General features: G+C 43.2%; 1 protein-coding gene across 1 annotated transcript in view; it reads left to right on the top strand.

Moving 5' to 3' along the window:
- Window positions 1-2,008: 2,008 nt before the first annotated feature.
- The window catches only part of LOC117886492 (ubiquitin-associated protein 2-like), a gene marked incomplete at its 3' end in the record, with an annotated part of 52,169 nt that continues 35,849 nt past the window's right edge, over window positions 2,009-18,328 (top strand). Inside the window, exons 1-2 of the mRNA XM_034788361.1 lie at window positions 2,009-2,317; window positions 15,105-15,244. Coding sequence (XP_034644252.1) covers window positions 15,146-15,244 — 99 coding nt within the window. The remainder of the gene's footprint in view (window positions 2,318-15,104; window positions 15,245-18,328) is intronic.

Raw genomic sequence — 18,328 nt, 5'->3', positions numbered from 1 at the left:
GAACAGTGTTCTATTGAAATTAGAGGAAACCTAATAGTTTTTTAACTAGTTTAAAATTAAACAAGCAGTTGTAAAAGCACAGAAAGGAACAATGCAGCATTGGCAGCACCTCCTAAGTGCATGTCTACGCTGTGCTTGGCACTTTGGACTGCATGGCTGTGAAAAGCAGGGCACGCTAACATGCTGCGCTGTAAGTCCCCCATGTGGATGCTTTAGGGACAGACTAAAAGGCTCCTAGTTCGCATGGGGAATCTAGTCCTCTTTAAACAGGAATACATCACTGCAAAGTAGGAACCTTTCAGTTTGCACCTGCTGTGCCCACATGGGGGAATTACAGCGCAGCACTTTGGTGCACACTCCTATTCACACCCCTGTCATCCAAAATGCTGTATGTTGTAGACCTGCCCTAAGACTTAGTCCTTCTCTATTGTATTTCCATGATTATTCACACCTGAACTCCTGACAAAAAAGTTCCAACCAAAAACTTGACCTTCTAATAACTTCTCAGTTGGAAAAATAAACTTTACTACACATATCCTATCTGAGTTTTCATCAAGATCACGTGCACAATATAAGCTCAAGGTTGGTAAAGCAAGTCACTTTTAATATGTGCATAGAAACTATTAGTTAATTTCCCTAGATGGAGAAAAGGTGACCTTTTCAAAGCCCGGTGTGTTGCAAATGATTTATTTGATACTTTAGAATTTTAAAAAATTGTGCTATGCCCTGGAATAAAAGTTTTCATTATAGTTGTGGGAAGACTGGAGAGTATTCCAGAACTGGGCTAGGGGTGTAATCTTCTTTTGCTTAGATCAGAGATTCCAGATATATTTTTTTTTTTGCTGTACCCCTCTTTTCCGTGGGAGTCACATAACAGCCCCCTCAACTCCTGGCCATTGGGGGTAGAAAGTGACTCCCTGAGGGGAGTAGGGGAGCTCATGTCTGGGGTGGTGGCAGAACCCAACTAGTTTAATCGCTGGAGGAGCTCATGGCAGTGCAGTGCTGAGTAGGCCAGAGCGCCGTGCCTGCCTTCCCTTCTGTCTGGAGCCCCTTGGTCTGGCAAGCTCTGGAGGGTTTAAAATATGCAGAGCTGCAGCCAGCAGGCTATCCTGTCCAGGGAAGGACAGCAGCAGGGAGAACACCAGGCTGCTCTCTGGGTAGGGCTGTGCTTCCCTTCTCTCTCCGGACTCTCTGCGCACTCTCCCGATTGCTGCCCTGGCGTGACCTGGCCACGCCCCGTGCCCTACCTTTGCACCCCACAGTTTGGGAACCTTTGGCTTGGATTATAAAATCTTTGAGTCAGGGACGCCCCTGATTTTGTGTCTTGTGCAGTGACAAGTAGCAATCTGTTATTGTGGAACTGCTGAAGAGGCCCATTGTGCTAGACAATGTAGGAACACACACAGTCCATGGTATCTGTCCACCTTTGGTGTCACCATCAAACCTCTGAAGATCGAATCTAAAATCTGATGTAATGAGATTTTAACAGCATACCTACTTGATGTGAAGACTCTCTAGATATAGCCTAGCTAGGTTTTCAACAGTGTTTGCTGTGATGATATTCCTGATGGCTGGTAATTTAGCCATTGGGATTTGTGTTGGGAGCTGTAATGTGATCTGGTGAGAAGGTTGTAGATCTCTATTAAGGTGGCTCTCTGTGGTTCAAACTTTAAACAGCCGCACCTTCATGTAGAGAGCTATCTTTCACCTTTTAGTGGTTTCCATGTCTAATGTGAATTGGGGTTAAGCACACTTTTTGATGCAGTGGCATGCAACGCTTTGGCATGCAAGTTTGCGTTTCTTCCAGTTCAAGAGTGTCAGATATGTGTGAATCCTTGCTTGGCTATTTATAGAAACTGTTGCTTGTATCTGTTTCTATTCTAGGAATTCATTTGGAACCTGTTCCAGGGGAACGCTATTTAGAAGTGCAAAGGGGAGCAGAAAGGGGGTAGGGAGAACACAAGCACTGAGCATATTCCTGTGATCTGGCAACAGTGTGCACCGTGTTGGCCTCTCTCTGGTGCCCTATTGTTTTCCATACAGCATCTTGTTTACAAGAACCTCAGTCAAAGTGAATTCCCAGCACTGGAAGTTATCTTGTCTTTGGTGCAGGACTTGTGTATGCTTTTTCTTACTGCAATTTGCAGCACCTCGCTTCATACTCTTCCGTTTGCAGCATGTCCTTGAGTCTGTTTTCATATGTGAATGGTGGTAAACTTTAAGGGCTGCCTTGAAGTTGATAGCTATACCAGACTGAATAGCTGAAATCCACGTTCTCTAGTTTAATAACTGAAGTTATCAGCTCCCCTCTCCCATGGTAATGGAGAATTCTTATTATTCTGTTAATACCTGTTTAAATCTGATTAACTGACTTAATCAAAATATTCAGTGTTCTTAAAGCTTTTCACAGTTTAGTAGCTAATTTGTTACGTGAATCACCAGTCTTGTTGGTGACGTTTCTTCAATTGAATGTGAATTGCATGCTGTAATATTCCTGCTTTTGAGCCTTACATTTCTGATAGTTCTTTAGTTTTGTTTTTATTGATGTAAATTATTTATCTCAACCTATTGAACTGTACCACTTAATTGCTTTAACAATTTTTGTTTTTTGTACCTCTTGGAGGATAGGTCCATTGGTGACTATTAGCCCAGATGGTCAGGGATGCAACCCCATGCTCTGGGTATCCCTAAACCTCTGACTGACAGAAGCTGTGACTGGACAACAGGGATGGATCACTCAATAATTGCCCTGTTCTGTTCATTCCTTCTGAAACATCTGGCTTCAGCCACTGTCGGTAGACAGGATACTGGGCTAGATGGACCCTTGGTCTGACTCAGTCTGGCCATTCTTATGTTCTTACAGATTTTCCTAAAAGTACCAAAGGTTTATATTAGACAGGATCTAAGTGGTATTTGTGGACCAAGAAAATTAATTATGAAAACTTTGTAAACCTCCATAGTAGGTTTGTCTGGTTAACTTGATCTGTAGATGGTCCCTTCTTGCCTTCTTACAGGTAAAACTAGGTTAACTCCTGGTTTGTTGATGGGTGTACTATTGCTTTTTGGACTGTCAGCATTCTGCTGACTTTGGATGGTGACTGATACTGGAAAATGGTTCACTTTAATTTTTTTAACAGCTTTGTCCAACAACTGGAACTCTTGGCAAAATGCAAGCCTGCAGTGCCCTTCATCTGTGCTTTTAGCTAGTGTTCACCGTACTGCAGTAGCCCAACCTTGTACTGCTTTGAAATTGTCTTGCTGAGGTCGTCACTAGAAACATGCAGGAGTAATGGCACCGAGAAAAGCCAGTCATAGCATAGGCAGGAGATGGGCAGGCTTTCCTATATGGCTCTGTCAGTGCACCTCTGACTTGACCTAACCTGTCTCTGTCACTTAAATCTTACCAGTGTTACCTGTAATAGTAATAGATAGAGGCATTGATTAAGCGGAGGTCACAAATCTCCATTCTCGTTTTGAACTAAACAGATGATTTGCTTTTCTCTCTGTCTGAGAGCTCTGTGCCTCCCCGGTGCATTTCCTTTTTCTCCATGGGGAGCTGCTTCCTCGATCTGCAGTAATCCTGCAGATGCTGTTCAGTTGGGTGCTCACCTAGTCTGCTGCTGTTCCCTACACTTAACTGGGAGATGAGAGGAGGTGTGAAGTGTTGCACAAGTTAGTGCGGATCGCTTTCAATAACATGTTGCTTTGCCCTGTGGATTTTGGAGGTGAGGGGGAAAATCCAGTGGGGGAGTGACCAGCCCTGCCCCTTCCTAAACAGTGGGTCTGGGTTCTTCATCCCCACCTACGGACGGCCTACCATGGGGTTGACTGGTTAGGAGGAGAGCGTGCTATAGAGCTAGCTTTCTTTTCTTTTGCTCTTACCGAAGCCAAATCGCCAGGTTTTGGCTCCCTTGCAGAAGTGGAGAGAGTGTGGACGTCCCAGCATATTACTTTAGTACAGGGGTTCTCAAAATTCATTGCACCGTGACCCCCTTCTGGCCACAAAGATTACTACATGACCCCAAGGGGGAGGGCCCAAAGCCCGAGCCCCACCACCCAGGGCGGGAGGGCCAAAGCCTGAGTTGGAGAACCGCTGGTTTAGTAGAAGTTGAAACTCCGTGATGGGGACCAGAAGAAGCGTGAGAGCCAGTGTGCTGTCCAAATTCTTGTAAGATGGTTGGAATCTCTAGAAGCTTATGCAATAGTTGTGCTAATCAACTAATGACTAGTACTATTCAGAGCAACTTAGATTTCTCTTGTATGGTCTGATGCTGGTGAAAAACTTGGTCTTTATGATGGGGTGTGAGGAAACTCAAACAGCTACCAGCACTTCCCTGATTTAAGGAAAGAACTGAATTTCATAAAAACATAAGAATGGCAATATTGGATCAGATCAATGGTCCATCTAGCCCAGTGGTTCCCAAACTGGGGTTCGCAAAATGTTACAGGGGGTTCTCAGGAAAAAATTCCCTAATGGCGGACAGAGTTGTCCCAGCAGCCCGGAGCCCCTGGACTTCCAAGAGCTAAGCAGATCAAAGCAAGCATATCTCTCACATTGAGGAGACTTAAACTTCAAGACTCCTTATAAGAAATGGAAAGGATGGTGGATATTTTTTGCTGGTTTTAAAATTAAATAGGCAGCTTGTATTGTTTTTAAAATTATTATGAAGAACAAGTTTAAGCTTTGTTGTAACGTGCGTTGTTTGCCTGGACTGCTCAAGACCTGAATGCTTGTGTAGGAGGAACTCTTTGAGTTGGCTTCTTAAATACCTTCCTGCTGTTTCACATCTGATACTCCTTGATGAAACATAGGAGCCTTGTCTTATAACAGACTTATTCAAAGTGATACATGCTATGAAAGTGAGTTCTTGAAAGAGTGTTGCCATTTTCATGTAATAAAAATACTGTAATAATAAATAATTAATAATAAAGAGTGTGTAATAAGCATGTCATAAAAACAGATTTTATATTTCCAAGATCACTGCTCTTATAATTTATACTCAGGTAAAGGAGAAAATCCCTGGAAATAGTCATTTTTAGGAGGGGGTTCGCGAGACTTGACATTTTAGTGAAAGGGGTTCATAGGTTGTTAAAGTTTGGGAATCACTGATCTAGACCAATACCTTCTGACAGCCAAATGCTTCAGAGGGAATTAACTGAACAGGGCAGTTATTGAGTGGTCCAGTCCCAGCTCCTGGCAGTCGGAGGTTTAGGGACACCCAGGATATAGGGTTGCATCCCTGACCATCATCGCTAAAAGCCTTTGATGTACCTGTCCTCCATGAACTTATTCTGTTTTTGAACCTAGTTATACTTTTGACCTTCATACTTCCCCTGGCAATGAGTTCCACAGGTTGATTGTGCGTTGTGACAAGAAGTACTTCCTTAGGTTTATTTTAAACTTGCTCCATACTAATTTCATTGGGGACCCCTGGCTCTTGTGCTATGTGAAGGAGTAAATAAAATTCTAATTCACTTTCTCCATACCATTCATGATTTTGTTGTCCTCTCATATCCCCCCTCAGTCATCTCTTTTCTAAGATGAACAGTCAGTCTTTAATCTTTCCTCTTATGGAAGCTGTTCCAGCCCCCTAATAATTTTTGTTGCCATTCTCTGTACTTTTTCCAATTCTAATATTTTTTTGAGAGGGGGTGACCAGAACTGCATGCAATATTCAGGGTGTAGATGTCCCATGGATTTATATAGTGAAATTAAGATATTTTCTGTTTTAACCCTTTCCTAACATTTTGCTAGCTTTTTTGACTGCTGCTGATTGAGTGGATGTTTTCAGAGTACTATCTGTGATGACTCCAAGATCTTTCTTGATCGGTAATAGCTAATTTAGACCCCATTATATTGTATGTATAGCTGGGATTATATTTTCTAATGTGCATTATTTTGCATATATCAACACTGAATTTCCTCTTCCATTTTTTGCCCAGTCAGCCAGTTTTGTTAGATACCTTTTGTGATTTAATGTTTTGCTGTCTGCTTTGGACTTAATTATCTTGAGTAATTTTGTATCGTCTGCAGACTTTGCCACCTCGCTGTTTATCCCTTTTCCAAGATAATTTATGAATATGTTGAACTACACGTTTCCCGGTACAGATCCTTGGGGGACCCTGCTATTTACCCCTTTCCGCTGTGAAAACTGATAATTTATTCCTGCCTTCCGTTTCCTATCTTTTAACCTGTTACTGATCTACGAGAGGACCTTCCTTCTTATCCCATGACTGCTTGCTTTACTTCAGAGCCTTTGGTATGGGACCTTGTCAAAGGGTTTCTGAAAGTCTAGGTATACCATATCCACTGGATCACCCTTGTTCACGTGTTTTTTAATTTCCTCCAAGAATTCTAATAGATTGGTGGGGCATGATTTCCCTTTAGAAAAGCCATGTTTACTCTTCCCGAACATATTGTGTTCTTTACTATAGTTTCAACCAGTTTGCATGGTACTGAAGTTAGGTTTACGGTTGCCTGGATTACCTCTAGAGCTTTTTTTAAAATTGGCATTGCATTAGTTATCCTCCATTCATCTGATACAGAGGCTGATTTAAGCGGTAGGTTACGTACCATAGTTAGTAGTTCTGCAGTTTCATATTTGAGTTTCTTCAGAACTCTTGGATGAATACCATCTGATCCTGTTGACTTATTACTGTTTAATTTATCAATTTGTTCCAAAACCGCCTCTGTTGATACCTCAGTCTGGAATAGTTCCTCAGATTTGTCACTTTAAAGGAATGGCTAAGGTGTGGGAATCTCTCTCATATCCTCTGTAGCAAAGACCGATGCAAATAATTAATTTAACTTCTCTGCAATGGCGTCATCTTCCTTGAGTGCTTCCTTAGCACCTGGATTGTCCAGTGGCTCCACTGGTTGTTTGTCAGGCTTCCTGCTTCTGATGTACTTAAAACGAAAACATTTGGAGTTAGTTTTTGTGTTTTTGCTAATTGTTCTTCAAATTCTCTCTTGGCTGGCCTAATTATACTTTTATACTTGACTGGTCAGAGTTTATGGTCCTTTCGGTTTTCCTCAGTAGGATTTGATTTTTTACTCTGACTGCCTCTTTTACCTTGTCTAGCCATGATGGAATTTTTTTGGTCCTCTTACTACTTTTTTTTTTAATTTGGTGTGTGTGTGTGTCTGTCTCTCTCTAGTTTGAGCCTCTATTATGGTGTGTTATAAACATTTCTATGCAGCTTAAAATAGTGTGCTTGGAAAGACAGACAATTCCAGTGCTGACAGGTTTTACTATCCTCCCTTCTTCGGATAGAAGCACTTCAAAGCCTTCTGTAAACAGGGATGTCTTATAACTACAAATTACTGAACCACTAACACATAACACAGGCATTTGGGATTTAAAGAACATTTCTCAAGGAGTGTAATACATGACTCTGTTTTCTCACTATAGATCAGGAACAGAATATATTATAAAAGAGCAACAGATACTAAGAGACTCATAGAATCTCACATGTGCAGCTGATCGAGAGCTCCCTAGTCCTGATGGACAGAATCTTCCCTTGAGGGTTTTCAGTTTTAAAAAAAAACTTGTGCCGCTGCTGATGAGTTATTTAATATTTGTTATGGTAGCGTCTCGAGGCTCCAGTTGGGATCAAGACCCCATTGGGTTGGGAGGATGCACTAAGGAAGATTGGACATTGAGAGTAACAATGCAGAGGGTTTCAAAAGAGGAGCATGCAGTTACTAATTCAGTAGACACTATTCACAAACAAAACACGTACATAAGAGTTAAAGCTGAAAGTATGTTTCAGTGGAATCAAACTAGCATTCAAACAACAATTTTACACTCTTTATAGAAACTCTGTACCTTTTTAAGAATAAACTTTAAATTAGGAAATGAATAATTAAAAGATTGCAAGCAGTTCTCCACTGCCACATAATCTCTCGCCCACCTAGCCTGAAATTTGCCACGTGTTTTGTTCTATAATGGAAATAAGCTATTGGGTTTTATAAATTATTACATTTATAGCAAAGATTTCAAATGGAATAGAGACCCAAGATACATTGTTATATCAGAGTTCTGTAAACTTTTGCATAGTGTGGTGAGTGTGTGGCATAGAAAACTTTTTATCAGTAGAATTGAATTTATTGATCTGTTTTGATATATGAAGTTTGTTGATTTAGGTGCAAGTTTATGTAAATGTGTATGTAAACCTTACAAGATGGTTCCAGTAACAATATTATGTAAGAATGAATGTGTAGGTTTTTTCCAGTGACAAATTTTATGGTATATGTTAGTGTAATTAGAAATGGTATTTTATAATCTCCTGGTGTGGGGGGTGTGTGCGCGCGCACACAAATTTTATGGGGCAAAGTTAAGAGTGGGTGGGCAGTGTAAGGACAGGTGGGATGATAGTGAATACTGAAAGATGATATGACAGTGGGCAATTGGCTATATCCTCTAACTGTTCATTGCCGGACTCCTCCTTTTTAAAGGTAGAATTTTTGGAAAGGGTATTTTTTGGGGTGGGCTCAACTGGATAGCTTCGTATGAGTGTGGTACTTCATCCTTCCACTTTTAAGTCACATACACACCTCTGCATTGAGCGTTGTCTACCGTGGCTCATTATACAGGGCGTCAGGAGAAAGGCTTTCTTCGGCCTGTCTCTAGAAAACAGTGAAACAGCTGACAAAGGAAGTTTGCTTCAGCTGAGAGAAATAAGTCCTCAGCTTCACAAAATCTCTTGTAAGCATATAGTCCTGTGTAAGCAAGATGGCCAGTTTCCCAGTTCCGCCTTGGTCTGCCCATAGAACTCTCTGACCCTGTTGCTGGGTTGGGTAGAGATAGACTTCACGTACCTTCTCTTCAGGTCCCTAATGAGCCCATCACCAACTCCTTTTATCTTTGTGTGGGGTATGCACAGACTTTTTCAAACATTCTTTATATTCTGTACCTTTATACTGCTCCCTCTAACCCTCTCAGTAAAAGCCACTTCACTTTAGCAAGGTCAACAAAATAAATGTCAAATTTGTAGGTCAAGCGCATTTGGAGAGAAGATCCAAAAAAAGTTATGAAACCTTTCAAAAATTACAAGGATTTTTATCAGTGCTAACTTTTATAAACTCCTTTTGATATTTTCCCCTCCCCAAAACAAAACCAAATGCTCAGGAATTCTACCCTGTGATGAGCTGTGTAAATCTTTGGGGGAACTGATTTCTCTTGAGGAAAGTTCAGGGTTGGCACATGAAAACTGGGACTACATTGGAAAACTAGCTAGCTGCATTCAACCTTTAGTGTGGAGCAGTTATTTTGCTGTTCCTTAATATTTCTCAGGCATTCTTGTATTCATGGTGGTATCTAGGAATCCCAATCAAGAATCAGGGTCCCATTGTACTAGATGCTATACAGTCAAGGGCATTAAATATGAACTTAAGACTTGTTTGTACATGCCCCTGCTCTTCTCCACTTTGAGGTTTAGCCAGCCACTGTACTTGAAGACTTTTACAAATTCATTTTTTAGCCTTTGTTCCAGTGGGAAGGCTTTTGTGAGATATTACTAAAATTGAGTTTTGCATCACGTTCTGAAAGTGCTCAGGGCTGGTCTCCTTCAGATCTCCTCCAGTGAGGAGTTTCTTAGCACTTGAGAAACTAAACAGTATTCAAAGTGAGGGGTTTTTAGGTAGTAGATGGGTTTCTATTAGAGGGAATTAGTATCTCCCAGATGAGGGTGATCTTAACTTATATTGGGCTTGGGATGATTTGCTGAAACGGATCCCAAGTAACACAGTTTTTACTGTCGTAAGGGAAAGTGTGACTGCTTCTTTATAGCAGTGTCTGAAAATCCAGTCTGTTGTGTTGCTGGAGCACTTTTCCCCTCCTCCAACACTTGTACCATAAAGGTCTGTAGCTTAACATGAATCCATTTATTCAAAAAACAGCTGTTCCAGGTGCATATTGGAGCAGCAGTGTATCTGGAATACTTGTCTTTGCAAGGTCAAATATGAACTTCAATCAAGAGATTTTCACACCGGGCCAGACATCAATATGGACTGTACTGACACACAAATCCATTTGTCAGCTTTTTGTAACTTTCCCGAATAGATCTTTAACCAGGCTTTCTATCCCTCCCAGCCCATCTTCTCCTCACTTGATCTTGCAGTCAAGATGTAATGCTTGAATTTGTGACATACTGGTCATTTCCATGGCAACAGACTGTCAAAAGGATTTGACTAACCTGCAGGATCAAGCTGAAGGAGAAGCCAGTCTGTGAGGGAGAGAGGCTCTTGTTAAATCGCATCTTAAATAATTAGCAATATCCACTTAATACTGAAAATTCTTAGTGTGGTGCTAACCTCTGATTTAGAAAGCAGCAGGTGTCTGTTGCCATCCTGATATTTCTTACTATACCACTGTAAAGGATGATTGTGGAAGTTGGTGAAATTCTAGTGACAAAGTGATACAGCAGGGGGCCTATCTATGCTGAGTTAAGGAGTAATGTTAGCATCTATGTAGAGCAGGGGTAGGCAACCTATGGCACATGCGCTGAAGGCGGCACGCGAGCTGATTTTCAGTGGCACTCACACTGCCCGGGTCCTGGCCACCAGTCCAGGGGGCTCTGCATTTTAATTTAATTTTAAATGAAGCTTCTCAAACATTTTAAAAACCTAATTTACTTTACGTACAACAATAGTTTAGTGATATTATAGACTTATAGAAAGAGACCTTCTAAAAGCATTAAAATGTATTACTGGCACGTGAAATCTTAAATTAGAGTGAATAAATGAAGACTCGGCACACCACTTCTGAAAGGTTGCCGACCCTTGATGTAGAGCATGGCTCTAACCCTGTTGTTGTTAGAAAGGTGCTGTGTTTCCTTGGCTGGTACACACAGGGTGCAGTGGTGCAATAAAACCATTTAAAGCATGGTGTCAAGTATCAGAGGGGTAGCCGTGTTAGTCTGAATCTGTAAAAAGCAACAGAGGGTCCTGTGGCACCTTTTAAGACTAACAGAAGTATTTGGAGCATAAGCTTTTGTGGGTAAGAACCTCACTTCTTCAGATGCAAGACTTCAGGCTTGCATCTGAAGAACTGAGGTTCTTACCCACGAAAGCTTATGCTCCCAATACTTCTGTTAGCAACAGAGGGTCCTGTGGCACTTTTAAGACTATTTAAAGCATGGTTTCTTAGGGCTTGTCTACATTGTGAGTTAGTGCACAGCAAGCCAGGGTGTGTGAATCTACAGCATGCCAGTTTGCCGTGTGCTAACGCGCTGTGTGTACACTGCTACAGCACTGTAAAAGTCCTGGCAGTACACTAAACTGCACTCTGGTACTTTCACTGTGCTGTAGATTGACACCCTGGCTTGTTCTTTCAAAAGTTTACAACTGAACCTTGACTTAACACAGCTTTGAAATGTAACTATGCCCAAGAAAAATACTGCTTTCCCTTTATTTTTTTCGTAGTTTACCTTTAACACAGTAATGTACTGTATTTGCCTTTTTTTTTTTTTTTTTTTTTTTTTGGTTTCTGCTGCTGCCTGATTGCATGCTTTGAGTTCCAAATGAGGCGTGTGGTTGACTGGTCAGCTCATAACGCTGAGGTTCAACTGTAATAGTTTTTATTTGTAAGGTTCCATCTCCACAGGGCTTTCAACTGGTTTTTAAGAAACATGCTTAAATTTTAGTCTCTGGAGGGCTAATACATTATTCTAATCCAGATTACTGGGCTCAATGCAGGAGTAACAGTGTAGGGTTTAGTGGCCTGTGAATGTGCAGGAGGTCAGATTAGATGATCTGACATTTCCTTCTGGCATTAAACTCTGGGTACATCTACACAGCCAAACAAACAAACAAAAGCAAACCCTGCTGCAGCAAGTCTCTGAGCCTGGCTTGTGCAATAGGGCTAAAAATAGCAGTGTAGACCTTAGGGTATGGGCTGGATCCTGGGCTCTGAGACCCTCCCCCCTTGCCAGGACTCAGAGCCTGGGCTCCAGTCTGCACCCTAACATTGACACTGCTGTTTCTAGCTCCATAGCGTGAGCCCAAGTCAGGTGACCCAGGCTCTGAGCCTTGCTGCCACGTTTTTTCTTTGTGTTCTGCTGTGTAGATGTACCCTATGACTCTTAATAGGGTTGCCAGCCCTCCTGGATTGGCCGGGACTCTCCGGGAATCGCAATTGATCTCCCAGTAGCTACTGAAACCAATCCGGGAGATTTTAATAGGCTGCTAAAAGTCTGGTTGGCGGCGCAGCAGTGCTGAGGCAGGCGCCCAACTTGCCCAGGCTCCACATGGCTCCCAGAAGCAACTGGCATGTCCCTGTGGCTCCTAAGCACAGGGACGGCCAGGGGGACTCTGCACACTGCCGTTCCCCCTCCCTCCCCCCCGAGTGCCAACTCCACAGCTCCCATTGGCCGGGAACCGTGGCCAATGGAAGCTGTGGGGACTGCCCCTGCAGGCAGGGGCAGCGTGCAGAGCTGCCTGAATACCCCTGAACCTAGGAGCTGGACATGCTGGTTGCTTCTGGGAGCTGCCCAAGGTAACTGACCTCACCGCTCCTGCACCCTGCCCCAACCCTGAGCCCCCTCCCGCACCCAAACTTCCTCCCAGAGCCCACACCCCCTCTTGCCCCCGAGGCCGGCTCTAGATTTTTTGCCGCCCCAAGCAAAAACATTTTTGGCTGTCCCCACCCCAGCCCTGGGCTGTCACTCCCCCCCTGCCAGTGCCCTCCCCACCCGCACCCCCGGCTGCCACAGCCCTGGGCTCTCCCCCACCAGTGTTGACTCCGCCTGCTCCCCCCTGGTCCAGCGCTGGCACGATCAGGGAAAGCAGCGTGGCTCCCGGGCTGCGCCTCAGCCCAGGGTCCCTCCAGCCAGGGCTCCCGCCTTGACCCAGGAGGGCAGAGCTGGGGCACTGCCCCGGCAGGGGGCTGAGGAGCCGGGGCAGGGCAGCCCCAGAGGGAACGGAGCCCCGGAGAGTGGGACGCGGGCCCTGCACAGCAGCGCCCTGCCCTCTATGGCCCTACTGCTTCTAGCCACCCTGCCTCAGTCCCTGAGCAACTCGGGCCGCTTCGCCCGGCCCCGGCTGCGGTGCTGGGGGGCAGCCGATTAGACAGTTGGCAACCCTGGACTCTAAGCATGATTGTTCTTGGTTGCAGCTGAGCCAGGTTATAACAGTGGCTTGCTGGTCAACATGGATGGGGGTCAAACTGAGTTGTAACTGGGTTTAAAAAATAGCTTTAATATAGGTCTCTAATCTGGGCTAACACTTCAAAACAGCCTCTGTTATAACACTACCAGTATTTGTCTTTATGCATGCTGGCAGGCCAAACCATGCTGTAATAGAATATAATTAAAACTATGCTCTGTGTGTGTGTTTGTTTTTTAAGTTGTTTCACACTGGAAAAGTAAACATGGTTGTGAAAGGTGGTTGTGGCACAGCTGTGTAATAAAATGGCTTATTTTTGGTCTGTGTGGGCAGTTAAAAAAAGGTTATAACTCTATTATAAGGAACTCTGTGTTAGCCTAGGTATCTGAAGGTTAAAACCTGATTCTTTAACATGGTTAAATCTGTTTTATGTTTGTACAGACAAAAAGAAACCATGTTATAAAATAGCTGAGCCCCAGCCATATGTTAAACTTGGATATTTCCATAATAGAGAGATGGACTTATTTAGTGCAAGTAGATTTAGACGTTTCAAGTGAGTGCCTAGCTTTAGGGCCCCAAATAGTTAATTAGCCACCTAAAGGAAAATGGGCTGGCTTTAGGGGGGCTGAGTCCCCACAACTCAAGTTGGAGTCGGTGGGAGTTGCAGGTGTGCAGCACCTCTGAAATCAAAATGGCCCCATTGTTTTATTTAGGTGTGTAACGTCAAGTACCAAAGTGTGAAACTATCAACCTTCGTCTTTGAAATGTAGTAATGCTTTTTCCAGACTCTGTGTACATAGGACCTTGCTCATTGCTTATAAGTTGGATTCAAATTGTGATGTCCTGGGCAGTACAAAACAAAAGTGACTCAAAGGTGTAATTAGTTTACCTGAACTTAAATCTTCAGTGTACTGGAATTCAGAGGGCCGCTAACTGTTTTTTCCAGGCAGTATAGTTCAAAAGCTATTTGTGTAAAGAAGTGCTAGTGCATATAAAAGATTTGCAGGTTTACCATTAGAGAACTTTTATCAAAGGAAGTTACTTTAAACTCTGCTGAAGGTTGTTGTCTTGCAATGCGTATTTGAAGTATCACTGAACAGCCAAGACGAGGTAGCGTGTGACATAATCAATGCACTTTTAGTTTAAATGGTGCCCACTACTGCTTAGTAGGTTAGTTTTCATGTAGATCAGACTGCCAGCTGAGCTTGAATTACATGTGTTCTGTTTTGATTTGGATCTTTTGAATGTAAAAGTTCAGTTGCTGTGAGGGTTTATACATGTTGGAGCACTGTAGACAAATTTAGCCTGAAGGACAGGTTGGCTTTGGCAAACCTATTCATAAAACCAGATGAAATACAGTCTTCCTGTTCAGATCGTGCTACAGTCAATTCCTGGTAAAAGCAGCTTTTTTCCAATTAAATATGTAAGAGTTCAGGAAATACTGTGTTTCTCTTCAGAATCTATTGAATACATTTTAACTATCACATCAGAAATCTTAATGGCTGAGTTCAATCTTGGTCCATAAAAATTGTATTTATGTGTAAATGGAAGAGGAGGAGGAGGAAGGTGAAAAATACTAATTAGACCAGGATATAGCAATAATAGGATTAGCTATAAAATTCCTAGGTAACCTCTAAAAAAGGCTCCTAATTACTGTAGACCTGTATTTCAAAGACTTGGGCATGCAGCAGTGTTTCTAATTTCTGTATGTAGCTTCTGCAGATGTACTTTAGAATATTTGTGCACGCTGATGGCCAGTTATGCATTGAATTTGCCCTTTGCCTAAGTACTCACAGTAGTTGTCTCTGTGTATGCAGTTATGCACCTAGCCAGTTGAAAACGTTGTACATCTATTTTCATGCCTTTATGGTAAGGGACAGGCAATAAATCTTGTGGATGAATTTACCCTTCTTCCTTGAGTTTGGATGTGTAATATATCTGGTAGTTCAAGCATATGTATCCTGTCTTAACCAGCTGATGTTTTTTCCTTTTCTTTCAGATTTTCTATTTTGTACATACATTGTTTTGTATATACTGTATATGATGACTTCGGTGGGCAGTGAACGTAGCCGGGGCACTCGGGACAAAACACAGATTTCAACCACACAGCCAACACAACCACAGAAACAAGTAGTACAGGTAGGTGTTGTGTATCATCTGTCCCTCAGGTTGAGAGTAAATGCCATATTATGATCTGCAACCATCCCCATGGTCAGTGGTTCTCAAATTTATTTGATTGGGTCCCCTTCTTTGTGTCTGTAGTTGTTTACCCCCTCCCAAAAGTACATATACCGCCACCCAGCTCTGAAGGCACAGCAGAGAGCAGTGACTGCTGGCGGGTGCCCAGCTCTGAAGGCAGCCCAGCACAGAAGTAAGGAAGGCAATATGAAAAGTGGTATTCGTCAATATCACTTGTCACAGCAGACTTAGTGCCCATTGCCACCCTTACTTCTGTGCTGCTGCTACCACCGCGTGGCTGAGAGCTGGAGCCCTGCTACCTCCAAGTGAGGGATGGGGCGGGAGAGGAAGGAGAGCCTGAGCCCAGTCTGCTTATCGGTGAGGGAATGGGGGGAAGGAAGGAGAGCCTGAGCTGCCTCCAGGTGAGGGATTGAGGGTGGAGGGGAGAGCCCAAGTGACAGGGCTTCCGCTGTCCCCTTGATCCCAGCCTCCTGGGTGTGCTCAGCCTTTCTGCATGAGGACCAGCCACCTGGGGCTGACAGCTAGAGCTCTTTCCCCCATCCCACCCCCAAAAATGTAAGTACACAGCTTGCACCTCCCTTGACACATTCCCTCGCCTCTCTGGGGAGGCCCACCCCATAGTTTAAGAACTGCTGCCCTAGGTTTAGTAAAGACTGAGAGTGGGGGAGGGAAGAAAGCATTGCATCAGTTCGGCGAGCATGTCCAGTTGCTTGTATTTTAATCCTTTATTGGATTAGTGAGCAAACTGCTTGCTGGCTTCAAGTCTGGGATCTATAGTCCTACATCCACGCTAGTCTTGCGTTCTTCAGGAGTGCTCCAGATCAGCAAGGAACCGCAGGCTGTCTGCTAGTCTTCTGCCAGGATCTTATCCCATGGACTCTTCACATCTTTTCAGACTTCAGCTCTCTGTACTGTCCAGAGGCTAGAATCTTGATGCTAGAGCAGTGGTTCTCAACCCGCGGGCCGCTTGCAGCCCAATGAGCATACAGCTGTGGCCCGTGACCTCCTCAGGGCCATACAGGTAGAATATATATTGTGTGGCTCCGGCCCAGAACACACAGAGAGCTGCGTATGCAGCCCGCAATGGTGAATAGGTTGAAAACCACTGTGCTAGAGGATCTGTAGTTAGTGCTGGAGCTTGGGTGGATGAGCAAAGCTTCTCTCAGTGGCCAATAAGGACCACACTCAAAAAGGCATTGGCAGCAGGATGCAGAAAGCTTCCGAAGACCTGTCAGGTGGAGTATACTCACAGGAAGTGGTACAATGAAGATTAAAAAAAGATTTGCATTTTGAGGGCATTGAGGTTGACACTGTTGACTATGAAGGACTTGGGCCGTCTTTCCATTGTTTAGAGACTCAGCAACCCTGCAGCGATGGTCTAGGCCAGTCCATCGGGGCAGGGAGGGAAAGAGAAGCTGGGCACTAATAGCCAGATTTTCAAAACAGATTGGGAGCTGCTGGATGCCAAACACTTCTGAAAATCTGGCATTCATTCAGGAGTTACCCGACTGTTCTGCTGGGCTGACAAGAGCCTGTCTGTCTGTCTTAGGTCTCCATATCCTAAAATGCAACAGGCTACTGGTGCTCACCTGGGGAATGGTACCTCTTCTTGGCTCTTGGATTGACTTGTGCTATGGAGAGGCTGACTTTCTACGGCATATAGTAGTCTCTTTTACCATGTAACCCCAAGTTCCCCCTCTGATTTGCGTTCGTAAGTCTTGAACTTGGTGTCTTGCTCAACTGCACAGACCCAGAAAGTGGTTTTCGTGGGGAGAAGCTTTATTTTTATAACCTGACAGCTTGGATACAGTAAATCTTCTGAGTTTTCCCATGTGGTGTCTAAATTCTTCTCTCCTCCCTTTTCATAAGATCATTGGTCAATTGAAGAATTGCTTATTTTAAGTATTGCTGACTGTCCTGTTCTCTCTCTGCTGTCTTCAGATATCACATTGGCACTTTTGCATGGAAGAACCAACAGAAATGTGCTGTATTTTACTTTGTGGTCACTGTTTATTCATTTCTCTGAATTGAGAGGATGCTGCTAACCTCGGAAGTCACCTTAAAACCCCACAGTGTAATGCTGATCTTAATTTGAATTGTATAAGAAATGACATTACACATTTTTTCCTTCCTCTGAATGGTATCACTGTTACACTGGGTTTGTAACATTTGTTACTTGATTTTGTGGGTTTTTTGCTTTCTGATTTTTTTGTGTTGGCAGTAAGACAGATAATTAAAAATCCCTAGGAGTGTGTTTTGTGATTGTTCCTGCAAAGATCAAGGTTTTTCAGACAGGTAGAACTTAGCTGTCTTGTTTATTCGTCATAAGAACTAAAAATGACGGCGCAACCTTTTGTGGGCTAATACAGTGCTAGTTATAAAGTTGACACTTACTCAATAAGGGCAAACCAGACTGCAGATATTGAAAGCAACACTTCCCATGACTAATGCTGGTTTGGTAACCGTGTCTGTGGTTTTTTTGGACTCCTAATTCAAAATGGGTGCAGCTCCACTGATGATAGCTGTAGTACAGACAGGGTTCAGGAGATTTTACCACTGTCTTCTAACTCTGGGTAATAGGACAATGGTTAAATTCCTGAACTCTGTGTACATACAAATACTATTGATACTGACACTAGTGGTGTTGCACCCATTGAGATTTGCAAGTCAAAAAATCCTAGTGTAGACAAGGCCTTTATTTCCAGTTTTTCTTTGTGGATGTGTCACATCTTGTATTACAGTCAAGTTCCAAAAGATTTTGCTTTTTATCTAACAATGGTTGGTTTTCTTTAAAAGTATTGAGCAGGGATAAAATAACTGGTTTCTTGTTTCTGGTCAAATAGTTGTCTCTGTTCAGGAATGCTACTGTTTGTTGTGATTACTGTCTAAATTCTTCACTGAGATAAATTAGTGGGTAGGTTATCAGAAATGGGGAAACAGGTGCCTTAGTATGACAGGAGTATAGTGCCACTAGATGAGTAAAAACCACTTGCTCGGGCTTATCGGGACTTTGTTCCTAAAATT

The sequence above is a fragment of the Trachemys scripta genome, chromosome 13 (genome assembly GCF_013100865.1).
Source record: "Trachemys scripta elegans isolate TJP31775 chromosome 13, CAS_Tse_1.0, whole genome shotgun sequence".
In the NCBI taxonomy this organism is placed as follows: Eukaryota; Metazoa; Chordata; order Testudines; family Emydidae; genus Trachemys; species Trachemys scripta.
Note: the sequence above shows the minus strand (reverse complement) of the source record. Positions and strands in the feature narration are given on the sequence as shown.